Consider the following 19,723-nt stretch of genomic DNA (forward strand, 5'->3'; position numbering starts at 1 on the left):
CAAATAGGCTTGGGAGCAAACATCTCCCTTAGGATCTAATATCATTGCAGCAATGATATTATCTGCCTAAAATGTCTAGTATAAACTCCATAAATACGTGTTGTTGAATTAGTGTTAATGAAAGAAAGATGTTTATTTTCTATGCTATTGTAAGAAAATCTTTCTGAAAATATTTTATAAGATATGTTGAAGGACTGAATTTTGTTTTAATTTTATAATTTGTTTTGGGCTAATATCTTTGTATTTACGAAATCACAAGCATGAATTTCATGACACTGTCATTTCAAAAATTGCTAAGCACTCCTAAGTTAGCAGAGGCTTCTATTTATCTTTGTCTCTCCCTCTCTTTCTGTAATTCTGACTTTCAAATAAATAAATCTTTAAAAACTATTTTCACAAAATTGTTGAAGCCCTCCTATATGCCAAAAACTATTCTAAGAACTGATAACGGACATGTATGTAGGAAATGGTTATAGGCTCCTAGTAGGGAGGGATTTTGAGGGTCTTTTATTACTGTGTCACCTATAACCACACTATCACCACCACTTTGATTTGCTGTCAGGTATTAAACAGCAACCTTGTTTGCCTGTTCCCCATTATAGTAATGCATCAGACAACCATGGACCCAAAAGGTTATAATGATACTGAGAGTTTTCTGTTACTTAGTGATGTCATAGTCATAATTGCATAGTATAAGGCATTACTCACGAATTTGTGCTGATGCTGTTATAAACTAACCTGTGCTTCCAGTCATACAAAAGTATAGCACTTAAAATTAAATATAGCATGCAATACTTAATAGTATTAAGTGACATTACTAGTTTATATATTTACTATACTTTTATCATCATGTTAGGGTATACTCCTACTTATTCAAAATAAGATGGTTGGGATTGATGCTGTGGTGTAGTAGGTAAAGCCTCCACCTGCAGTGCCAGCATCCCATATGGGCATTGGTTCGAGTCCCTGCTGTTCCACTTCCAATTCAGCTCTCTGCTGTGGCCTGGGAAAGCAGTAGAAGATGGCCCAAGTCCTTCAGCCCCTGCACCAGCATGCGAGACCTGGAGGAAGCTCCTGGCTCCTGGCTCCAGATCAGCACAGCTCCGGCCAGTGCGGCCAACTGGGGAGTGAGCCAGCAGATGGAAGACCTCTCTCCCTCTCTGCCTCTCCTTTCTCTATGTAACTCTGACTTTCAAATAGATAAGTAAATTTTTAAAAAAAATTTTAAAAAGTTAACTGTAAATAAATAAATATTTTTAAAAATTTTTAAAAATAAAGTTAACTACTTTTTTTTTAACTTTTATTTAATGAATATAAATTTCCAAAGTACAGCTTATGTACTACAATGGCTTCCCCCCCATAACGTCCCTCCCACCCGCAACCCTCCCCTTTCCCACTCCCTCTCCCCTTCCATTCACATCATGATTCATTTTCGATTCTCTTTATATACAGAAGATCAGTTTAGCATACATTAAGTAAAGATTTCAACAGTTTGCTCCTACACAGAAACATAAAGGGAAAAATACTGTTTCAGTACTAGTTATAGCATTAGATCTCAATGTACAGCACACTAAGGACAAAGATCCTACATGAGGAGTAAGTGCACAGTGACGCCTGTTGTTGACTTAACAAATTGACATTCTTGTTTATGGCATCAGTAATCAACCTAGGCTCTTGTCATGAGCTGCCAAGGCTATGGAAGCCCCCTGAGTTCACCGACTCTGATCATATTTAGACAAGGCCATGGTCAAAGTGGAAGTTCTCTCCTCCCTTCAGAGAAAGGTACCTCCTTCTTTGATGACCTGTTCTTTCCACTGGGATCTCACTCACGGAGATCTTTCATTTAGATTTTTTTTTTTCCCCCAGAGTGTCTTGGCTTTCCATGCCTGAAATACTCTCATGGGCATTTCAGCCGGATCCGCATGCCTTAAGGGCTGATTCTGAGGCCAGAGTGCTGTTTAGGACATCTGCCATTCTGTGGGTCTGCTGTGTATCTCACTTCCCATGTTGGATCATTCTCTCCCTTTTTTATTCTATCAGCTAGTATTTGCAGACACTATTCTTGTTTATATGATCCCTTTGGTTCTTAGTCCTATCATTATGATCAATTGTGAACAGAAATTGATCACTGGGACTAGTGAGATGGCATTGGTACACGCCACCTTGATGGGATTGAATTGGAATCCCCTGGTATGTTTCTGTCTCTACTGTTTGAGGTAAGTCAGCTTGAGCATGTCCTGAATTGCACATCTCTTCCCTCTCTTATTCCCACTCTTATATTTAACAGTGATCACTTTTCAGTTAACTTAACTACTTTTTTTTTAAGATCTATTTATCTATTTGAAAGTCAGAGTTAATACAGAGAGAGAAGGAGAGGCAGAGAGAGGTCTTCCATCCTCTGGTTCACTCCCCAGTTGGCTGCAGCCGCCAGAGCTGCACCGATCCCGAGCCAGGAGCCAGAAGCCAGAAGCCAGGAGTTTCTTCTGGGTTTCCCACATGGCTGCAGGGATCCAAGGACTTGGGCCGTGTTCTACTGATTTCCCAGGCCACAGCAGAGAGCTGGATCAGAAGTGGGGCAACCAGGACTTGAACCAGAGACCATATGGGATGCCAGCATTGCAGGTGGCGGGCCTCACCCGCTATGCCACAGTGCTAGCCAATAGTTAACTTTAAAAGAGCCTCAGGCTAGTCCTTTAGGAGATGTTCAGAAGAAAGCATTGTTTTCAGAGGAGATGACAGCTCCATGCCCATACATACCCTGAAGACCTTCCAGTGGGACAGTTTGTGGAGGAGGAAGACAGTGACACTGATGATGCTAACCCCGTATAGTCTAGCCTGACGTGTGTGTGTCTTAGTGTTTAACAAAATAGTTTTAAAAAATTAAAAATAGGAAAAAATCTTGTAGAAAAAGGATACAAGAAAGGAAAATAATTTTTGTTCAGCTGGACAATGGGTTTGTGTTTTAGGCTTAAGGTTACTATAATAATCAAAAAGTTGAAAAAATTTAAAAGTATAAAGTAAAAAGGTTACAGTGAGCTAGGGTTAAGATATCATCAAGTTTTTTTTTAATGAATTCAGTACATCCAGTACATCCTAGGTGTCCGGTGTTTGCACAGTGCACAGTGGTATGTAGTAATGCCCTCCGCCTACATTTCACATAACTCACCTTTCACCCACTAATCCAGAGCAACTTCCTGTCCTGCAGGCTCCTTCCATGGTTAGTGCCCTTTACAGGTATGCTATTTTTATCTTGTGTACTTTTCTTTGTTTAGGTGTACAAAATCCTAACCACTGTGTTAGAATTGCCTGCAGTATTCAGTACAGTAGTATGCTGTACAGGTTTGTGGCTTGAGATCAGTAAATTATACTGTATAGAGTAGGTATGTAATAGGCTATGCCATCTGAGTTTGAGTAAATACATTCTTAGGGTATTTGCACAGTTAGAAGATTGCCTAATGACACATGTCTAAGATTGTATCCCTACCAGTAAGTACACACACCTGTATTTTTATGTATCAGTGTTGTAAGTTTTATTGCGCAAATTTTATAAAGGTCAAGGGTGCTAGATCATGAGAGTAATCATCATTTTATACTCCCACTATTTGATCTGAATACACCCTTGAATTACAAGGTGATGGTAACTTCCAGGTGCAGTGGGAGCATTCAATCAAACTTGGAGGGTTTGAGAAGACTTTTGGGAAGATGTGATATTTGAACTTGATGTAGGATCAATAGGATTCATTGTAGCAGAGTTGGGAAAGGGCTTCCCAAATAGAAGAAACATGATTTTCAAAGACCCTTAACTCAGGAAGACCTTGGAATGTGTGGGACAGCAAGTAATTTAGGAGAGGTGGCCTGAGGATGGAGAAAGGGAGGGGAGAGTGGGACAAGAGATGAGGCAGGAGAGGCTAAGTTAGTGCCAATTTAAGCAGTTTCTATCCCATTGTAAGGGCTTAGTATGTATCCTGAATCCTATCAGGAGATAGTCACTGTTTTTTTTAAATATTATTATTCGTACTTGAAAGTTACACTAGCTTTTTTTTCATTGATAAACTAGGCCTTTTCAAAAACTATTAAATCTCATAGTACAAATACTTTAATAATATAGCAATATTTAGAGCAGATCCCCTTTTCTTATATTTGTTTTCCTTCTGAAATACAACTTAGCATTTAATAAACAATTTGGTATTTTTCAAAGAACATAATATCTTCACTATTATTAAGATTTATAATGTTTGATGTATTGGCTAATTTTTCCCTCCTTTTTAATAACCTGTATAAATTATCAACCCTGATGGTACTCTTAATAGGACAGAAAGAGAGACAGAAAGAAAAAGGAGAGGAAAGCACATCTTGTTTGTTTTAGTCTTCTTGAGTAGTATTTCTCTACTAAAAACCTGCCTGTCCTCTTGAATTGTTGTGAAACATTAGTGTGCTTGGACTTTTGCAGACATTCATCACTAACGGGTGGTTAAGTGATGTTGTGATTGTAGTCACAGTGACAAATCGTGAAGCTCGCTCCCCTGCCCATGGCATTAGCCTTTTTCTGGTGGAAAATGGAATGAAAGGATTTATCAAGGGACAGAAGCTACATAAAATGGGATTAAAAGCCCAGGTAAGTCATAATATAAATCATATTTAGTGTGTTTACTATCAAGAGACATAGAGAGAATTGCATGTGGGACAATCATACATTCCCATGCTGAATTCTGAAAATGTGCTTTTGAGAAATAATGAAATTTCTTGCCATTTATGTCACTATATCTTACTGTTAGCAATGGAAGTGACTCAGTATTTCAAATATCTGCTTTAGAAATGACAAAATTCACTACATGATAATAGCCATCTATTTATGAAATTTATTAAAAATTTTTAAGAAAACATTTTTATGCATCCTCCCAAAAAACCCATATGTTTTGCTTAACATATGCTAAAAATCCTTTCTGGTACCTGGAGAAGTGACAATATTAGAGACACTGTCAATATTAGACATATTGACAATATGGCAGTGTATTGCAGAGGATTTGGGGACCAGGTTGACCTGGATATGAATCCTTACTTTGTCATTTACTACTTGTGTTCATTAACTACTCCACATGGCTTTCAGTTTGCTTCTTTTTGTTTTTATCCTTAAATAGAAATAGTAAGTGTCACCTCATAATATTATTGAGAAATTTTAATGAGGTCATTCTCCACTTGTTGTGTTCTCTTAGGATACTGCAGAACTGTTCTTTGAAGATGTACGGTTGCCAGCTAGTGCGCTACTTGGAGAAGAAAATAAAGGCTTCTATTACCTCATGCAAGAGCTCCCACAGGTCTGAAGTGTTTTAAGATTCCATCTTTTCATTAGAGAATGGCCTGGAATAGAACAGTGTAGAACTATATAAATCAATACATGGAAAACTTTTGACAAAGCTCATCATTTGAACATAACTTAAAGAAAAAAAAATTTCATGAGCGACAGATGTTATGGTGCAGCAGGTTAAATCACTCCTTGCAATGCCTGCATTCCCTAGCAGAGTGCCACATTCAGGTTGCAGCTACTCTGCTGCTAGTCTGGCTACTTTTCTTCTGGTCCAGCTTTCTTGTAAGAGGCAGCAGATGATGACTCAAGTACTTGAGTCCCTGCTACATTTGTGGGAGACCTGCATGAAGTTCCAGACTTTTGACTTTAGTCTGGTTCAGCCCCAGCTGTTGTGGGTGTTTAGGGAGAAAACCAGTGAATAGAAGATCTCTCTCTCTCTCCCTCTCCTTCTCCCTCTCCCACTCCCTCTCCCTGTCCTCCTTCTGCCTTTCCCTCTCCTTTTCCCTCCCCCTCTCCCTCTGCCTTCTCCTCCCTAATTCTTCCTTTCAGATAAAAACCAACTTTTTATTTGAGTTTTATAAGCCAAATAAGTAAATAACCAAACTCAAGGATATCCAGTCAAAGCTTATAAAGTGGGCAGGGAAAATAGATATTTCAGTTCTGTGATTTCTTCTTGGAATAATTTAATAATTTTTATTTATTTGAGAGGCAAGAAATACAGAGAGAGAGAAACAAATTCCTGTCTGCTGTTTCACTCTGCAAATGTCTGCCATGGCCAGGGCTGAGCCAGGCCAAACCTAAGAGCTAGAAACTCAGTCCAGGGCTCCCAGATGTGCAGCAGGGACTCTACTTGAATCTTCACCTCCTGCTTCCTGAGATGGATGTTAGCAGGACACTGAAACTGGAGGTGGAGCTGGGACTTGAACCCAGGCATTCCAGTATGGAATGTGAGCATCCCAACCCCACAGCTTTTTTTTTTTTTTTTTAGATTTATTTATTTCCTTAAAAGTCAGAGTTACACAGAGAGAGAAGAGGCAGAGAGAGAGAAGAGAGGTCTTCCATCAGATGGTTCATTCCCCAGTTGTCCACAACAGCCGGAGATGTGCCAAAGCCAGGAGTCAGGAGCTTCTTCCGGGTCTCCCACACAGGTGCAGGAGCCCAAGGATTTGGGCCATCTTCTACTGTTTTCCCAGGCCATAGCAGAGAGCTGAACTGGAAGTGGAGCAGCCAGGTTTCGAACCGGCGCCCGTATGGGATGCCGGCACTTCAGGCCAGGGCATTAATCCGCTGCACCTTAGTGGCCCCCCCAACCCCACATCTTAACTGCTGTACCAACTGCCTACTCCATAAACTTACAGCTCTTTGTAAGAAAATGTTACCTAAAACATTGAGCAATTTTTAAATAATCATGAATCAAAGAGAAAAAGGTATTAGATTCTGACTGAAAAGCCCTAGCTGTTTTGGTTCAGTCCCCACTCTGTGTTTTTGGAGTTTGCCCAGTGATTATTTAATCTCATGTGCCAGCATAAAGGGTTATACATGCCTGGCGACTGCCATGGTATGGGTTAGATATGAAATTACAGAAAGGGCTGGGAACATTGGCACTTAAATACAATATAAAAATTCAACAGCATAATGGAATTAAACTGACTAAGGCTACTTTTGTACTAATAGCGAGAATTTAACCTATATATTTCAAGGTGTTGATTTACATGGATATATTAAGTTACATAGTACTACATAGTACACAGAGATCTGTAAGCAAAAACCAACTATGGAATCGCTTTATTCATATGAATAAACCACAGAGGAAATTAAATAAATTACATATATATAATAAAGACTATAATACATAAGTAAATGATTTGCTAAAGAAAATTATTTTTATAGATATGTCAAAATAATCTCAAATTTCTGTGGGAGCCTCTTTCTGATAGAGTTAAATTAATCATCAGGAGATTACTATAAATATTATTCATAGGATTTATTATGATTGAATTGTATGACAGATCAGTTGTGTAATTGGAATAATGCTTAAGACTTAATTTTTGGTTATAGGAAAGACTGTTAATTGCTGATTTGGCAGTTTCAGCTGGTGAATTTATGTTTGAAGAAACCCGGAACTATGTTAAACAAAGGAAAGCTTTTGGGAAAACAGTTGCACACATACAGGTAAGCTTGTTGTTAGGGGTTATTATTAGATGATATCCATGCATTCGCCTGAATTGAGACTGATTAAAACATAAATTTGTGATAATTTTCACAGAAGGTGGTTTTAGAAACCATGGACATGATTGTGAAAATTCTAAGGACAAAAGTGTTGAAGAATAATATGAGAAGGGGTCGTAGGATAGAATCCAGAGAAAAACTGTAAGATTTAAAGGTGGAGTAAGAAAGAAAGGAACTGTAAAAACCACTGAGAGTAAAAAATAGAAAGGAGAAAGCAAATCAGGAGAACGTTACTGAAGCCAAGAAGAAAGTAGGAGGAAGTAGACCGAATGCTGCTTCAAAGAATGCCCACGGTGTGGAGCTTGCATAGTACGAGCCATTAATGTTGGTGGGGCTTAACAGACAGACTACTGAGTAGAGTAATAAATGGAAATGATTGCACGCAGCTCTGAGTTTGGCAGACAATGTGGTTGGAGGAAAGGATAGTGATGGAGGGAGGTGGGGAGGCTTTGGGAGTCGTGCAGGATATTTGAGATACTATTTTTATTGTTGGAATCAGAATGAGCATACTTTATTAGAGAGGCAGAGAGAGTGAGAGAGACAGACCTTCCATCTGCTGATTTCATTCCAGGTCTGGGCGAAGCCAAAGCCAAGCCAGGCATCTGAAACTTGATCTGGGTATCCCACACATGTAGAAGGGACCCAGCTACTTGAGCCATCACCTGCTGCTTTCCAGGGTCACTTTAACAGAAAACTGGAATCATAAATGGGGAGCAGACATTCTTATTTGGGATGCAAGCAGCCCAATTGATGTTTTAACCACTGTGCAAAATGCCTGCCGCTGGAGCAAAATTTAATACCTAGAGAACAATTTTGTGGAGAGAAAGGTTGTAGATACAGAAGGGTTCATCAATTACCCTTTGAAGTGTGAGGGTATGGATGCTGACACATGGAAAGATAGGCCTTCCTGGCTTGGCAGCTCAGTGGGAGAGGTCCTTTCTCCACTGAAAGGTTCCATGTGGGCTCAGTCACATACACAGCTCAGTTGGCAGAAAACTGTAGAAGTTCTTTTGAGAAGACTTCCATTTCCTTAAATAACAATAGGGAAAGTCTGTTCTTAAAAGAGAAGTGAATGGGGGCCGGTGCCGTGGCTCACTTGGTTAATCCTCCGCCTGCGGCACCAGCATCCCATATGGGCACCGGGTTTTAGTCCCGGTGGCCTCTCTTCCAGTCCAGCTCTCTGCTGTGGCCCGGGAGGGCAGTGGAGGATGGCCCAGGTGCTTGGGCTCCTGCACTCGCATGGGAGACCAGGAGGAAGCACCTGGCTCCTGGCTTCGGATCGGCGCAGTGCGCTGGCCGTAGCGGCCATTTTGGGGGTGAACCAACAGAAGGAAGACCTTTCTCTCTGCCTCTCTCTCTCTCACTGTCTAACTCTACCTGTCAAATAAAAAAAAGAAAAAAAAAAGAAGTGAATGAAGGAGGCATGGCAGGTCTTTGGGGAGAATGAGGCAGGTTTGAAACACTCTTCCTTAGAGTGAGAAGCTCCGTTAACTAGAGAAATAGTTTGCCTGCTGGTATTGAGGACCTATGTTGCTGCCTTCCCCTTTTTTGTGTATCAGCTTTATTTTTCCTTTTTTTAAGGATTTATTTATTTGAAAGGCAGAATTACCGAGAGAGAGGGAGAGGCAGAGAGGAAGATTCCCCATTTGCTGGTTCACCCCTCAAATGGCCACAATGGCCAGAGCACGGCTGATCTGAAGCCAGGAAACAGGAGTGTCTTCCAGGTCTCCCAGGTGGCTGCAGGGGCCCAAGTTTCCCTGACACTTTGCAGGGAGCTAGATTGGAAGTACAGCAGCAGGGACATGAACTGGCACCCATATAGGATGCCAGTGCTGCCGGTGACATTTTTACCCACTACGTCATAACCCTGGCCCCTGTATCAACTTTAATACAGGGAGTTTTCTGCTCACCTACCAACTTACAAAGCAAATGGATAAATGTTTTTATTTAAGATTGAATTTTTACAAGGAAGTTTAACATTTGCAGAAGAACTCAGTGTGTGGTGGCCATAGTCACCACATATGCTCAGTAACAAAATACCTGGAGCTGGAGTTCTGCTTTAAAAATTATAAGGAAAATAAAAGCTTTTTTTTTTTTTTTTAAGATTTATTTCTTATTTATTTGAAAAGTAGAGTGACAAAGATCTTCCATCCACTGGTTCACTCCCCAAATAGCCACAATGACCAAGGCTGGGTCAGGCTGAAGCCAGGAGCCAGGTGCTTCTTCCAGGTCTCCCACATGAGTTCAAGGTACCAGGGACTTTGGCCATCTTCTACTGCTTTCCCAGGTGCATTAGCAGGGAGCTGGATTAGAAGTGGAGCAGCTGCAACTCAAAATGGTGCCCATATGGGTTGCCATCACCGCAGGCTAGAGCACCACAGAACCAGCCTAAAAGCTTTTTTTTTTTTTTCCCAAATAAACCATTTATTTAATGAGTAGAAATTTCATAAGTACAACTTTAGGAATTGAGTGATACTTCCCATCATTCCTGCCCTCCCATCCCCATTCCCACCCCACCTCCTCCTCTCTCTCTCATTTCCAGTCCCATTATCCATTAAGAAAAAATTTTAGAAAAAAATTAAAAAAACACAAAACTGCTCTTCAACAGTCAGGACAAGGGCTGTTCAAGTCATTGTTTCTCAAAAGTGTCAATTTCACTTGTACAGATTTCCTTTTAGGTGCTCTATTAGTTATCACAGATGAGGGAGAACATACGGTATTTGTCCCTTTGAGATTGGCTTATTTCACTAAGTATGATGTTTTCCAGATTCATTCATTTTATTGCAAATAACTGCATTTCAATTTCTTTAACTGCTGTGTAGTTTACCATAAAGTACATATCCTAGGCCGGCGTCGCAGCTCACTAGGCTAATCCTCCGCCTTGCGGCGCCGGCACACCAGGTTCTAGTCCCGGTCGGGACGCCGGATTCTGTCCCAGTTGCCCCTCTTCCAGGCCAGCTCTCTGCTGTGGCCAGGGAGTGCAGTGGAGGATGGCCCAAGTGCTTGGGCCCTGCACCTGCATGGGAGACCAGGATAAGTACCTGGCTCCTGCCATCGGATCAGTGCGGTGCGCTGGCCGCAGCACGCCGGCCGCAGCAGCCATTGGAGGGTGAACCAACAGAAAGGAAGACCTTTCTCTCTGTCTCTCTCTCTCACTGTCCACTCTGCCTGTCAAAAAAAAAAAAAAAAAAAAAGTACATATCCTATAATTTCTTTATCACTCTTCAGTTATTGGGCATTTAGCTTGATTCCATGTCTTACCTATTATAAATTGAGCTGCAATAAATATGGGGTACAGATAACTCTTTTATTTGCTGATTTCATTTCCCTTGGGTAAATTCCCAGGAGTGGAATGGCTGGGTCATATGGTAGGTCTATATTCAGATTTCTGAGGTATCTCCAAACTGATTTCCATAATGGTTTTACCAGTTCACATTCCCACCAGCATTGCATTAGGGTACCTTTTTCCCCACATCCTCGTAGCATTTGTTGTTTGTTGATTTGTGTATGAAAGTCGTTCTAACTGGAGGGAGGTAAAACTTCATTATAGTTTTGATTTGCATTTCCCTAATGACTAGTTATCCTGAGCATTTTTTCATGTGTCTATTGGACATTTGGATATCCCCTTTTGAAAAATGTCTGTTTAAGTCCTTGGGCCGTCTCTTTCTTTTTTTTTTTTTTTTTTACATTGAAACAAAAGCTTTATTTCTTCCAGATTCAGATCCATGCATGTAGCATACATCCTTTGTTCCTGACTTTTTCATAACATGCTTTCTTTTTTAAAACTTTTATTTAATCAATATAAATTTTGAAAGTACAACTTTCCGATTATAGCAGCTTTTCCCCCATAACCTCCCTCCCACCTGCAACCATCCCATCTCCCACTCCCTCTTCCATCCCATTCTTCATCAAGATTCATTTTCAATTATCCTTATATACAGATCAACTTAGTATATACTAAGATTTTAACAGTTTCAACCCACACAGATACACAAAGTATAAAGTACTGTTTAAATACTAGTATTACCGTTAATTCACATAGTACAACACATTAAAGACAGAGATCCTACATGGGGAGTAAGTGCACAGTGACTCTTATTGTTGATTTATCAATTGACACTCTTATTTATTTATGTTTTGACAGGCAGAGTTAGACAGTGAGAGAGAGAGAGACAGAGAAAGGTCTTCCTTCCGTTGGTTCACCCCCAAAATGGTCGCTACGGCCAGCGCGCTGCACCGATCCTAAGCCAGGAGCCAGGTGCTTCTTCCTGGTCTCCCATGCGGGTGCAGGGCCCAAGCACTTAGGCGATCCTCCACCGCCTTCCTGGGCTACAGCAGAGAGCTGGACTGGAAGAGGAGCAACCGGGACTAGAACCTGGAGTCCGGCGCCGGAGGCAGAGGATTAGCCTAGTGAGCCGCGGTGCTAACACTCTTATTTATGATGTCAGTAATCACCCAAGGCTCTTGTCATGAGCTGCCAAGGCTGTGGAAGCCTCTTGAGTTCACAAACTCCAACCTTATTTAGACAAGGCCATAGTCAAAGTGGAAGTTCTCTCCTCCCTTCAGAGAAAGGTACCTCCTTTGATGGCCTGTTCTTTTTGCTGGGATCTCACTCACAGAGAACTTTAATTTAGGGTTTTTTTTGTTGTTGTTGTTGTTGTTTTGTTTTTTGCCACTGTGTCTTGGCTTTCCATACCTGAGAAACTCATGGGCTTTTTAGCCAGATCCAGATGCCTTAAGGGCTGATTCTGAGGCTTGGCCCATCTCTTAACTGGGTTGTTTATTTTGTTGTTGTAGAGTTTCTTTATCTTTTTTTTATATTTTGGTTATTAATCCTTTATCAGTTGCATTGTTTGCAAATAATTTCTCCCATTCTGTCAGTTGCCTCTTCACTTTCCTGAGTGTTTCTTTTGCAGACCAGAAGCTTCTCAATTTGATGCAATCCCATATGTTGAATTTGGCTTTTATTGCTTGTGTCTCTGGGGTCTAAGAACTCTTTGCCTGTGCCAACGTCTTGCAGATTTTCCCCAATATTCTCTAATAATTTGATGGTATCAGGTCATAGATTTAGGTCTTTAATCCATTTTGAATGGATTTTCGTGTAAGGTGTAAGGTACGGATCCTGCTTCATACTACTGCATGTGGAAATCCAGTTTTCCCAGCACCATTTGTTGAAGAGACTGTCTTTGCCCCAGGGATTGGTTTTAGCTTCTTGATCAAATACAAGCTGGTTGTAGATGCTTGAATTGATTTCTGGCATTTCTATTCTGTTCCATTGGTCTATCCATCTGTTTTTGTACCTGCACCAGGTTGTTTTGATTTTAACTGCCTTGTAGTATGTCCTGAAATTTCATGTTGTGATGCCTCTGGCTTTGTTTTTGTTGTATAAGATTACTTTAGCCATTCGAGGTCTCCTGTGTTTCCATATGAATTTCAGCGTAAATTTTTTCAGATCTGAGAAGAACATCTTTGGTATTTTGATTGGTATCCCATTGAATCTGTAGATTGCTTTCAGAAGAATGGACATTTTGATGATATTGATTCTTCCAATCCATGAACATGGAAGATTTTTCTATTTTTTGTATCTTCTTTTTCTTTAATATTTTGTAATTCTCATCATAGAGATCTTTGACATCCTTGGTTAAGTTTCTTTCAAGGTATTTGATTTTTTTTTTGTAGCAGTTGTGAATGGAATTGATCTTAGAAGTTCTTTTTCAGCCATGGCATTGTCTGTGTATACAAAAGCTGTTGATTTTTGTGTATTGATTTTATATCCTGCTACTTTACCAAACTCTTCTGTGAGTTCCAATAGTCTTTTGGTGGAGTCTTTTGGATCCCCTAACTAAAGAATCATGTCATCTGCAAATAGTGATAATTTGACTTCCTTATTCCCAATTTGAATCCCTTTGATTTCTTTTTCTTGTCAAATGGCTCTGGCTAAAACTTCCAGGACTATATAAATAGCAATGGTGAGAGTGGGCATCCTTGTCTGGTTCCGGATCTCAGTGGAAATGCTTCTAACTTTTCCCTATTCAGTAGGACGCTGGCTGAAGGTTTGTCATAAATAGCTTTGATTGTGTTAGGGAATGTTCCTTCTGTTTCCGTTTTGCTTAATTTTCGTAATGAAAGGGTTTTTGTTTTTTTTTTTAAAGATGCATTTATTTATTTATTTGAAAGGCAGAGTTACAGAGAGAGGGAGGGAGGGAGAGAAAAAGAGAGAATCTTCCACCTGCTGGTTCATTCCCTAAATGGCTGCAAACCAGCGGCCACAAGCTTCATCTGGCTCTCCTATATGGTTGGCAGGGGCCCAGCCACTTGGGTCATCATCTGCTACTTTCCCAGGCGCATTGTCAGGGAGCTGCATCAGAAGTGGAGCAGCCAAAATGGGAACTGTCGCCCATGTGGGAAGCCAGTGTTGTTGCAGGCGGTGGTTAATCCACTGCACAAAACACCAGCTCCAACTGAAAACCTTTGTGAAAGAAAAAGTACTGATGAGTACCTTGGTAGCTTTTCAGCACCAGCATTATAGGGATTATGTTCAAGTGTGTTTTAAATCCCAGCATAGTCACTTGAAACTCTACACTTCAGACGAGTTGAATTCTTTCCTAAGTTTTATAAAATTTATCCATAAATGGAAATATTTTTCTCTTTGTGAATAATAACAGTAGTTCCCTCATAGGTTGCTGTGATAATTAAATGGAATAATATACATAAAGTTATGTGTTAGTTATTCTTACTATTTTTCCCCTACATATTGCCTTGCTATGTTTTTTTTCCAATATAGTGTGCCTTCAATCAGTTTCTTCCTCTTACTCCTGATCTGGACCTTCCTTGTGTCTGAGAACGTTTGTGCTACCTATTTAGTCATCAAATTAACTTCTTCCCATTGCGAAAAAACTTTCTTTACATCATAAGTCTCTTGACGGCTTCACAAACCTAAAAATAGATGTTCCAAATCTAGGAAAGTGAGCACACATTCAATCAAGAAAACACTTTTAAAAATTAGCATGACTTGGCTTGCCTAAATTTTGATTTATTTTTAAGAGCAAGGATCTTATAGTTTGTATTCCCTTTCATTTAAAGGTCACTGATTAATACGTATCAGTAGGTCTTGATAACTGCCCTTTCCCTGCAAGCAGTTATTGAACAGGGAACATGCACAAGGCCTCAGTGGTGCCCTGGAGGAGAGTTTTCAAGTGTCATGTAATTCAGAGATTGCTTTATATTACAACTAATACTGAAACCCATGATTTGCTTCTTTTTGTTTCACTGAACAAATAGTATATTTAAATGTAATGTGATATATATATACATATATATATATATATATCCTAAAAGCCCTTGCACTATAAGGGAAGTGTTAACCATTTGGAATCACTGTAACTTTCTCAGCTGTATGTAGAGTTAGTATTATTTGCTTATCTGATCCAACCACCATTACTTCCACATCAAATAACGTACTGAAACACTCATGCTGTTAGCCTTATTTTGGCTACTATAAGAGTTAAACCAGATAGACATTTTTCATCCCTTGGGGGAATCCACATTTCCTATGTTTATGGACTTCATATTGGATTGCAACAAAGATGATTATGATGTCACCCAAACTACCCATATGACTCAGAAATAGAGAAGTGATATATACTATTTTTCTATAGGGGAAAAGGATTCATTATTTTTAAAAGTATTAGAGTCATGCACCGCACATCGACATTTTGGTCAGCAGCGGACCACATACATGATGGCAGTCACATAAAATTATAATGATGCTGAAAAATTTCTATCAGCTAATGATAGAGCCTGTAACATAGCATAGTGCGTCACTCACATGCCAGTGTGAACAAATCTGTGTTGCAGTCATATGAAAGTATAGCACATGCAATTATATATAGCACATAATACCTGATAATAAAAATATTTACTAAACTCTCTTTTCTGTTGTTATGTTAATGAGAATTGCTACTTCTAAAAAAGTGTTTCCAAAATGGTGTACTTGTTATGCCGACAACAGCTTCATACATCAAGAGTGCATGTAGAGTGATTGTCCTTGTATTGTCTTGGTTTGTGTGTGTATGCTCTATGACTTTCACACAGGGGCAGAGCCACCTAATGCCTTTCTCAGAATGTATCCCCATCATTTAGTGACACACGACTGTAGTTGTTTATTCTATTTCCTTAGCACCAAAAAAACCCAAGATATAGTTTTACCTCTTTTCAAAACAAGTGTCATTTTATTTACCTTCATTAGCAGGTAGTTCACTAAAATTTCTGTAGGTGGCAGTAACATTCTTACTCAAGTACATTTCTTTCCACACATTTGGAGATGATTATTGTTCTTATTTTAAAGGGCAGAGTGGGGGTCTCTTCTCTGCTAATTTACTACCCAAAGCCTAGTAGTCAGAGCTAGTCCCAGGCTGAAGCCAGAAACCAGGAATGCAATCCAGGTCTTCCGTATGGGTGACAGGACCCAATTACTTGAGCCATCATTGCTGCCTCACATGGTCTGTATTATCAAGAAGTTGGAATCAGGAACCAGAAGTGTGCATGGATCCCAGGCCCACCAATGTAGGATACAGGCATCCTAACTGATTTTCTTAACCACTAGGCTAAATACCAGTCCCACACAATACATTATTGATAGTTGTAGTATGCTTTTCAAGTAATTTCATATGTTCTGAAAATTCTGAGCTGTTTTTCCTAATCTCCCTATTTTATCTAAGTAAGTATCTTTGAGTAGTATTTTTTTTAAGATTTATTTATTTACTTGAAATTCAGAGTTACACAGTGAGAGAAGGAGAGAGAAAGAGAGAGAGGTCTCCCATCCTCTGGTTCACTCCCCAGTTGGCCGCAGCGGCCGGAGCTGTGCTGCTCTGAAGCCAGGAGCCAGGAGCTTCCTCTGGGTCTCTCACACAGATGCAGGGCCCAAGGACTTGGGCCATCTTCTACTGCTTTCCCAGGCCTAGCAGAGAGCTGAATCAGAAGTGGAGCAGCCAGGACTCCAACCGGCGCTCATATGGATGCCAGAACTGCAGGCGGTGGCTTTACCCACTATGCCACAGCGCTGGCCCCTGAGTAGTATTTTTATATTTCAATCCAGGAATATATTCAGAGAAGATAAATGGCCAATTAATATGTATAACTTTGTATTCTAGAGGAGGGTATTCCATGTCTTTAGTTGTTGCATTTAAATAGAAAACCTTTAAATGTCACATTATACTTGGCCAAATATCATTTTATGTTCATATAACTATTCAATTTTCTTTTTCTTTGTGCTCTTTGAATTTTGAACATAGGGTGCCTTTTTGACCATTTGATGCAAGTCACAATTTTTTTCTCCCTTTGTTAGGTTAGAAAGTTACTATACTGAAGTAGCAATAATTCCTGGATTTTCATTTTTTTAAATGTATATTCTATAATTGAGGCCAAGTCTCATGACTTTTCCATGGAATAGGAAAAGAAATCAAATATTAAATGAATATTGGCTGTTGTTTATTGACTGTATACCAGACACTGTGCTGCATCAGTCATCACCTTTTTTCTTCATAGCTCTGTAGAATAAGTATTACAATTTACAGATAAAGAAGTTGAGACAGAAAGGTTAAGTAACTTGTCCAAAATTACACAAATAATCTGCCTCAGAAACCTGTACTCTGAGCTCATACACCATTTTTATTGCCCAGAAGTTTAAAGCAGATGTTCCTTTTTGCTTTCTCTATATTCTTCACCTAACAATAAAGTAGAAATTGATTTTTTTCTTTTTATTAGATTTATTTTTACTTGAAAGGTGGAGTTACAGAGAGAGGGAGAGACAGAAAGAGAGGTCTTCCATCCACTGGTTTACTCCTCAGTAGGCCAAGGCTGAACCAGGCCAAAGCCAGGAGCCAAGAGTTTCTTCTGGATCTCCTAGCTGGTTGGCAGGGGCTCAGATACTTGGGTCATCTTCTATTGCTTTCCCAGGAACGTTAGCAGGATTGGAATTGGAGCATTTGGGGCTTGAGTTGGTGCTGATATAGGATGCTGGTGTTACAGGCATTGACTTTACTCACTATGCCACCATGTGAGACCCTGGAATGTTTTTCCTATGAGAAATCATAATTAGTCATTTCCTGTGTGGTACTTGCCATTGATTCTAAGGGTACAGAGTATTAGGAAAAGTTTTAAGAGAGGAGGAAAAAAATGTAGTTTTTTTTTTTTTTTAACTTTTATTTAATGAATATAAGTTTCCAAAGTACAGCTTATGGATTACCATGGCTTCCACCCCCCACAACTTCCCTCCCACCCACAACCCTCCCCTTTCTCGCTCCTTCTCCCCTTCCATTGACATCGAGATTCAAAAAATGTAGTTCTTAAGAGCAAGTGTGGGATCAATGAAGTATACAATTCACTAGCAAACCCAATTAGTGTTATTTTATATTTAAATCATAATATTTGAGAATACAGTCAATGGTGTTGTTTAAATGAAAACTAGACTAAGTAATTTCTCAAAGTTGTCTTCTAATTCCATAATTCTATGATTCTAAGAATTTTGTCATTCAAAATGGTGAAAGAGACTCTATCTACTCCACTAATAACTTCAGAATTTTTAAAAATACTAGCTTCAATATTATCTATTAGCAAATATTAACAACTGTTAAAATAATTCTATAAGCATGTTGAGCATTTACAAAAAGAATCTTGCTAATAATGTGTGGTACAGTTATTAGCTGCCATTTGTTAGCTAATGATTTCAGAAAGCACTATGCAGTGTCTGCAGTGAAAAGCAAAGTCCAATTCTGTTTAGTAATGCCCAGCTCAATGCATCTCTTTATCCACAGAGAGTAAATTATGTACCCTTGGAGGCATTAATTCTTTCAGACCTCTGGACCTTACTGAATGCATTGAAGTAAGAATTATAAGTTATTCCATTCCGGATGAAATTTAAATTAATCTTCTAGGAATTGCCAACATTCACATGGGGAATGGCTAACTTATGAGAGAATCAGGCTTTGGGATCTTGATTCTCTCATATTGTAAATCTGCATAAATTTTCAAATCTGGCTTCACATAGAGTCAAAAGTATTTAGAGATTTGTCAGATTCCCCTTTGTTTTCCAAATGAAGTTTGCAGATGGTGCTGCTGAACTAAGCCAGGAGTAGGCTTAAAACTCAGTTTTTGGGGTTTTCATTGAATATATACTCATCTGTTTTTCAGTATGTAGGTTATTTCCCCATTTTTTAATTTCTTATTCCATGTTTATATTTTCTATAATTAAATTGAATTTATAGAGTGGAAATGGGAAACTTTGGCTGATTAAAGGGTAGAGCTCTGGCCTAATTAAAAATATAGTGAATAGGAGCCAGTGCTGTGGTACAGCTGTAGCACCCAGTACCGGCATCCCAAATGGACACCCGGTTGAGTCCCATCTGCTCCGCTTTTGAGCCAGCTCCCTGCTGATGTGCCTAGGAAAAAAGCAGTGGAAGATGGCCTGGGTGTTTGTGGTCCCTGCTACCCACACGGGAGACACAGTTGAATTCCAGGCCTCCTGGTTGGACCCTAGCACAGCCACAACTGACACGGACATCTGGAGTGAACAAGTGGATGAGAGATACCTCTCTCTCTCTCTCTCTTTCAAATAAATAAAATAAATTTTTTTAAAAATACATAATAAATAGAAATGAAGCTAGGAAGCATAAGGAAAAGAATGAGAAGGAAAGAAAGTTTTGAGTAATCCAGCATGTTCAGAATTAAAGGCCAGGATAGAGATGGAAGGAGTCTATGACACCAACCTTCCCTCTGCTTGGTTTGAAAATCATTAGATGCCAGTCCATTCTGTTCCTAGAAGAAGATGGAGAAATCCAATGGAATGACAGTGTTTTTTCTTTTTTCTTTTTTTTTTTTTTTTAAGATTTGTTTTATTTATTTTAAAGGAAGAGTGACAGAGTGGGAGGGTGGGACACAGTGGGATCTTCATCCGCTGATTCACTCTCCAAATGCCTGCAACAGTCAGGGCTAGGCCAGCCCCAAGCCAGGAGCCCAGAACTCTATCTGGCCTCCCATCTAGGTGGCAGGAGCTCAAGCAAATTGGGCTGTTTTCCTCTGCTTTCCCAGGTGCTTCAGCAGGTAGCTTCCAAAGCAGAGCAGCTGGGACTCAGGCTGTCACTCTAGTGTATAATGCCAGCGTCACAGGTGGCAGCTTCACTGGCCGCACAA

At 39.7% G+C, this 19,723-nt stretch overlaps 1 protein-coding gene across 2 annotated transcripts in view; it reads left to right on the forward strand.

Moving 5' to 3' along the window:
* ACADL (acyl-CoA dehydrogenase long chain) overlaps positions 1-19,723 on the forward strand; it is a 46,636-nt gene that overhangs the window by 15,570 nt on the left and 11,343 nt on the right. Inside the window, exons 6-8 of one of the 2 annotated variants that reach the window (XR_016231907.1) lie at positions 990-4,615; positions 5,214-5,315; positions 7,364-7,477. Coding sequence is in view for 1 of the 2 variants with exons in the window: in XM_051849171.3 (XP_051705131.2) it covers positions 4,451-4,615; positions 5,214-5,315; positions 7,364-7,477 (381 nt within the window). In the remaining variant the exon portion in view is untranslated. The remainder of the gene's footprint in view (positions 1-989; positions 4,616-5,213; positions 5,316-7,363; positions 7,478-19,723) is intronic. The other variant, XM_051849171.3, reaches the window with a different exon arrangement.

Source organism: Oryctolagus cuniculus, chromosome 3 (genome assembly GCF_051225735.1).
Source record: "Oryctolagus cuniculus isolate XC-2025 breed Fujian yellow rabbit chromosome 3, ASM5122573v1, whole genome shotgun sequence".
Lineage (NCBI taxonomy): Eukaryota > Metazoa > Chordata > Mammalia > Lagomorpha > Leporidae > Oryctolagus > Oryctolagus cuniculus.